At 52.6% G+C, this 6,259-nt stretch overlaps 1 protein-coding gene across 1 annotated transcript in view; it reads right to left on the reverse strand.

Annotated features, from left to right (window-relative positions):
- Positions 1–2,966: 2,966 nt before the first annotated feature.
- The window catches only part of LOC142888757 (uncharacterized), a 6,852-nt gene continuing 3,559 nt past the window's right edge, over positions 2,967–6,259 (reverse strand). The window contains exons 2-5 of the mRNA XM_076027142.1: positions 6,059–6,259; positions 3,997–4,071; positions 3,242–3,543; positions 2,967–2,996 (exon numbers count right to left, since the gene is read on the reverse strand). The exon at positions 6,059–6,259 is cut by the window's right edge and continues 114 nt beyond it. Coding sequence (XP_075883257.1) covers positions 2,967–2,996; positions 3,242–3,543; positions 3,997–4,071; positions 6,059–6,259 — 608 coding nt within the window. The remainder of the gene's footprint in view (positions 2,997–3,241; positions 3,544–3,996; positions 4,072–6,058) is intronic.

Here is a 6,259-nt window from a genome sequence, read left to right on the forward strand (position 1 = left end):
AGTTAGAGCCTGTTGGCTCCTCCCACCAGGTGAAGGAGGCGCTGGTGTGCTCACCTCTCTCTGGACCTGCGAGGCCTTCTCCTCGGCCTGCTTGAGCTGCTCCCTCAGGGAGAAGACCTCGGCCATGCCGCCGCTCCAGCCGGTGGGCGTCAGCGGCTTCCCGTCGAAGGAGATGTTCTTCTGGATGGAGGCGTCCACCAGGCGGCAGTTCTCCGACTGGGCCATGGTCATGTAGCTCTCGGCCAGCAGGACCTCGTCCGGGCCGCTCTCCACCTCCTCCTTGTCGTCGCCGTCCTCCTCCTTCAGCGACAGGTAGACGCTGGAGCTGGATGACGACAGAGGAGGAGGCGGTGAAAAATACAACACAGTTCCCCAGATTGGACCTGTAATGCTCCTGATCAACCCTTGTGCAGGACTCTTGAGGGCCTTTATGTAAAAATCAGGCGGCTGTTTTTCCTGCTATTTCTGCTGCTATTTTCAATAAGTGGAGATTTCCCCGGCGGCATCGGGGAGCTTCCGCTACACTATTTGTGTTTATTCTACAGATGTGCCAGCGCGACTGTGTAACCAGCCTTGTAATAGCGCTCGAAACGACGGATCGCTTCCTTCCCCCCGATGCAATTCTTTTTATTCTATTCCTAATTGCTCAACCACGTCCGAAAGATTGAAACGGGAGAAGAAAAAAATATATATATATATTTATATATCACAGTTTCTCATTTGCTTGTTCTGTGTGACCGGCGGTCCGAAGCCGACAATGAATGTTTGAAATTAAATTCAGAGTGATGCGAAACAGGCCGAGGCGGGAAATCGCACTGTGGAAATCGGAGCTGGAGGGTGTTTGCCGTTGTTGTTGTTGTTGTTGTTGTTGTTTGATGAATTGCGTCTGATTAATATCCTTTTTAATGCTGCGGAAAATGTCCATTAGTGGCAGTTCTGGCTGCCGCTGCCGCAGCTGCCTCTCCAAAGCCTGGAGTCAACCAGCCAACCAGCGCGCAACCTTCTAAAGAACACCGAGACTCAATTAGTTTGTCTTTGCTGTGTTTTACAGGTAAGCGCTCCCGACTGTTCCCGTTGTTGTTGTTGTTGGGAGTTTGTTTTTTTTTCATCTCCCTGTAAAAAAAAAAAAAAACAAAAAAAAAACACGGTGTAACTTCTGTCTCGGTTAGGTGCTAAAAATAAAGTTTGCCTTTGTCTCTCCGCGCATCACAAGATCTTCCCGCAGCAGATGGAGCGCGCTCGGCTCCATCTGCTGCGGAGAAAGCGGCAGTTATTAATTTGCTCAGAAGTTTCAGCGGAGCTCGCAGTTACATCTTGTTTAGGAAAATTGTCATTAAGGTCCAGAATTAAACTTCAGTCGGCTGATTGTGAATTCGCCGTCGAGCAAAAAAAAAACAAAAAACAAAGATCCCGCCCCAGATTTTACACGAGAGTTGCAGATATTTCGGGCTTTTGCAACAAAAGGGACATTTCACTCAATTGCTACAAAAAGCCTTGTTTTTATAACTCACGTAACTGCTCTGCAGTTTCACAGCGGATAAGAAGTCCAGTCGTAAAGTGGACGCTGTCACTGCAGACATGAGACCCATTAAGTTTATGCGCTGCCAGATGCTGCTGTGTCCAGGCGGCCACTTTATTAGGTCCGCCTTGCCAGACGGGATATGGTGAGTGGACGTTCTGCAGAACTTTGTTGTGACCACTGATTAGTTGACTTCCTGTCGTTCCCGCTGCCTCTCTCTTCCGTCCCCATCGGCCCATTACGACCTCTGACAACTGCAGTCAGCGAGGCGTTCTATTCTTCTCCGCACATGACCGTCGACCTGGACAACAATCTGGATGGAACTCCTGTCAGTGAGACTCAAGAACACTGCCACGGATCGGAATTGAATTGGGTGGAATTGGATTTTTTTTTTCCACAAATGGAAACCCTTGGCACGGCACTAGCGTAGCGACTGGTGCGGTGTCAGAGGCTGACTGCAGTGATTAGCGGCAGCCCCGTCCCCCCTCGTAATGAGAGATGACTGGAGCAACTGCGGCGACCCCCGCAGGGTCCCGTTTATCTTTTGATGGCGGCGGCCGAGCAGCCGCGCAGGCCCCTCACCAGGTCCTCTGTCTCTGCAGCAGCTGCAGCCTCTCGGACAGCCGCCTGTTGTCCTCCTTCAGGCTCTGACACTGATCCTTCAGCGCCTGGCACTCCTCCTTCAACAGGTCCACGTCACCTGGGCAGGAGGAGAAGGCAGGGGAGGAGGAGGAGGAGGAGGAGGAGGGGGAGGAGGTGGAGGAGGGGGACGAGGAGGAGGAGAGGGACGAGGTGGAGGAGAGGAAGAGGAGGAGGAGGGGGACGAGGAGGAGGAGGAGGTGGAGGAGGCAGAGGAGGAAGAGGAGGAGGAGGAGGTGGAGGAGGCAGAGGAGGAAGAGGAGGAGGAGGAGGTGGAGGAGAAGGCAAAGGAGGAGGTGGAGGAGGCAGAGGAGGAGGAGGAGGAGGAGGGGGATGAGAGGAAGAGGAGGAGGAGAAGGCAGAGGAGGAGGAGGAGGATTTAAGATCTTTGAGAACCGGTAAAAGGAGCCCAACGAGCCTCACAGCTCCACTGCAGAGCGCAGCGGTGACATCATGGTGATGCATTGGAGGGCTGAGTGTCTCTCCCCACCAACATGACTTCACAATCCTGGAATCCCACTTACACACACACACACACACACACACTCGCACGCATCACGCCCGCGTCCTCGCACACACATACACACACACGCACACACACACGCACACACACACGCACACACTCACACACACGCACACACACGCACACACACACAGACACACACAGACACACACGCACACACACACACACACACACACACACGCACACACACACACACACACGCACACACGCACACACACACGCACACAGCTCCCCTGGCAACACTCGGCAGCCCCATTTGTCATTTGTAATATTTATTAAACTCCGCTAATGATTTATGCACTTGGCTGCGGGACGCTAACATGATGTGAGCGCACAGCGAGGAGGAACATCACGCTTGCCTTTCGCTTTTTTTTCTTTTGGAAAAAAGAAAATGAAAAAGGAAAGAAAGAAAATCAGCTTCCTGCTCGTGGACTCTTTGTTCTTGCACCACTGCAGTGGAGACGTGTGTGTGTGTTCTTTATTGCCGTCTGAGTGGCGGGAACCAACAATGCTAAAAGGTCCGTGAACGAGCTGCGGCAACCCCCCCCCACTGCTCTCACCCTCCTCCTCTCGGCCTCCCTGCGCTGGCTCTTCATGCTGATCTCGGCCCTCAGCGTGGTGATCTCCAGCTCGTACTCCTGCGTCTCCTCGCTCAGCCGCTGCAGCTCGGCCCGCCGCCGGCACAGCTCCTCCTGCAGCGAGGCGATGTCGTTCTCCCGCTCGGCCGCCGCTTCCTCGGCGGCCTGCTGCAGCAGCAGCACCTCCTCCTGGGCCGCCCGCAGCTCCTCCTGGGCCTCGGCCAGCTCGCTCTCCTTCTCCTCCTCCAGGCTGTGCATCTCCTCCTGCACTGAGCGCAGCTGTGCTGTGGGGAGAAGAAGAAGGAGGAGGAGGAGACAGCAAGAAAAGAGGAGTTAGGCTTTCTTTAGGGGCGCCGAGTGGGCGAAGGTGCAGCATGGGTGTGTGTGTGTGTGTGTGTGTGTGTGTGTGTGTGGGAAGGAGGCCTGATGTAACTGATGGCAACAGACATTTTCAGGGTCGATTCGGCTTAATATTATTTTTTCAGTGTTTTCAGGAAAGTTAAGTTCTCTCCTCCGAGCACAGTAAAGGAGCAATGAGAGTTGCACAATTAAATAAAGATGATAGGAAATTTTAACTTTTTCTTTTTTTCTTTAAAGCACTCGCAGCTTCAACAATAGTGTCTGGGAAGAAAATGGCTATTCCCCCCCCCCCCGCCCCCCCCGCACACGACGCTCCCAGCTGACTGGGAGCCTCCGGCCGCTGGGCCTCGTTGCTGAGCGTTTCATCACGGCGGTACCTTGTAGATTCTGGATCTGACGTGTGAAGGCTTCCGCCTGATGGGCGCTGGCCAGACGCTCATCCTCCAGCAGACCTGGCAGAGAGGAGGAGGAGGGTAGACAGCGTCACTTCACACGCTGCAGACAGATAAACCCTCACCTTGACGGGACGACACAGCCCGGCGTTTCAGTGGTGTTTGCTCGGGTTTTATTTTTCTTCTTTCTAAATAAATAAACTGGTCCGAAACAAACTGATTTTCATTTCCTCCTCAACACCGGCGAAGCAGCCTTCGCACGACTGATTGTCCGAAAATCCTCCAGAAGACGGCATGTTTAGCCCTGTGTTTACGGCCTCCAGCTAAAACACCGGGCTTCAAGATTCCTGCTGAATTGTGCGACTCCTGAGTGAGTGAGAGGTCGGGTGTTTTGTCGTGTCCTTTGCACAGTCTGGGTCCACAGCTTAGCATGAAAACAACTCTGCATACTTCTCTGTGTCCATTAATTCAAAACTATCATCCCAGCCCACACAGTGTTGCGTTCACGCTCAGGGCTTTTTTTCTACATACTTATATTGCAGTATTGTTTCAATCACAGCCTAGCGTTAGCCGCTAGCATCACCTTGTGACATTAATCCCATCTAAACCGCCTTAAAGCCGTCAACCTTGTTGTGTAACTGGGGAGGGGGGGGGGGGGGGGATCAGTTCAGCTTCCTGGACTAATTCATCACAAAACTAAATAATTAGCATAAAACTTCAAGCGACCGCTTGTAACTGCCAACAGATAACAAAGAAAAATCTGGAGCGAGAAAAGAAAGTGTCACTTTTGTCAGTGAACAACATAAAAAAGAAAAGAAAAGAGAGAGAGAGAGAGAGAGAAAAAAAAAAAGGGTGCCATTTCACATCTTTGCTGCAAATAATAACATCATTCCCAACGAGCAGTCGTCACTTTCCAGCTTTTCCCAGCTGGGTCGTAACTTCTCAGCCACACCCCCTCCCTCTCTGCACCCCCTCCCCTCCCCTCTCGCTGTTCAAAGGCTCTGATGCACGACGGGCATCGCGAAAATATCCACAGTGGACGCCCCCCCCACCCTCTCACGTCATCCTCTGAGGAACCCCCCCCCCCCTCCGAGGACTACAACCACTCCTACAGCAACTGGCTGAACAGCTGAGTAGGGGGGGGGGGGGCGTATGAGGGGGGGTTGGACCAGCAGGTACCAGATCTGCACCCCCCCCACCCCCCACCGCCCAGTTTGCCTCAGCGTGAGGACAGTTGTGGCAGGAATGCTCAGAGCGCCGCCAAGGAGAAAGCTGAACTCACTGCACCATGACAGCCACACACACACACACACACACTCACACACACACACTCAGGGCTCCCTGTGGCTCTCATACCCGAGGCCTTAGTCACTGCTCCTCTCCCTGAACCTCTGCTCATCATTTCCAAGCCGTGATGCGATGCAGCGTTTAGCGGCGATGAGGAGGCGACCGTGTCAGCGGCTCCCTCTAAATATTTATGTTCCTTCAGCTTCAAACTGGACGCTGATGAACTGGAGGTGTCACCAGGGTGCTGGTGGGGGGGGGGCATCTGACACCACCAGCGTGTTTTACTTTGCGTCCGAGTATGTGTGTGTGTGTGTGTGTGTGTGTGTGTGTGTGTGTGTGAGAAATGAATGTGCAATTTGTCAACAGTACCAGAGACTATTTGGAGACTTCAACAGTGCATACTCACTACAAACACACAAAGACAAATAGATCAAATTAAATGTGGTTTTTAATTTGTGTGCTTTTCTTTTTCTTTTTTTTTATGTAGGTCAGCCAGAATTATCTTATTTTTAGGGAAAAGTTGTAACTGTTGCGCTATTCTTTACAAAAATCTGTATTTGCAGCTCTTCTACTGACAAGCACTCCCATCTACTGAGGCAACTATCTAAAAAGTTGTCTGTTATTTCCCCAGTTGTGCAGGATTTGGGAGACTTGAAATGACTTTGACAGGTTGTCATTCCATGATCTGTGATGACGGCTAAACGAAGGCAACGTGTGGAGCGATGTCACAAAGGGAGAGTCTGCGGAGACTGAGACCCACCTTGCAGCTCGTGGAAGCTCTCCTGGTGCTTGTTGGAGGTCTCCCTGGCGTCGTCCAGCTCCAGCAGCAGCTGCAGGACCTGGGCCCTCAGCTCCTCCAGCTCCTGCTCCTCCGTCAGCGGCTCCTGCTCCTCATCCCTTATCTCCTCCTCCTCCTCCTCCTCCTCCCCCTCCTGCTGCACCTCCTCTCCCGCTTCCTCCT

The sequence above is a fragment of the Nelusetta ayraudi genome, unplaced genomic scaffold, assembly GCF_046127955.1.
Source record: "Nelusetta ayraudi isolate G7.1 ecotype Tasmania unplaced genomic scaffold, CSIRO-AGI_Nayr_v1 ptg000020l, whole genome shotgun sequence".
NCBI lineage: Eukaryota > Metazoa > Chordata > Actinopteri > Tetraodontiformes > Monacanthidae > Nelusetta > Nelusetta ayraudi.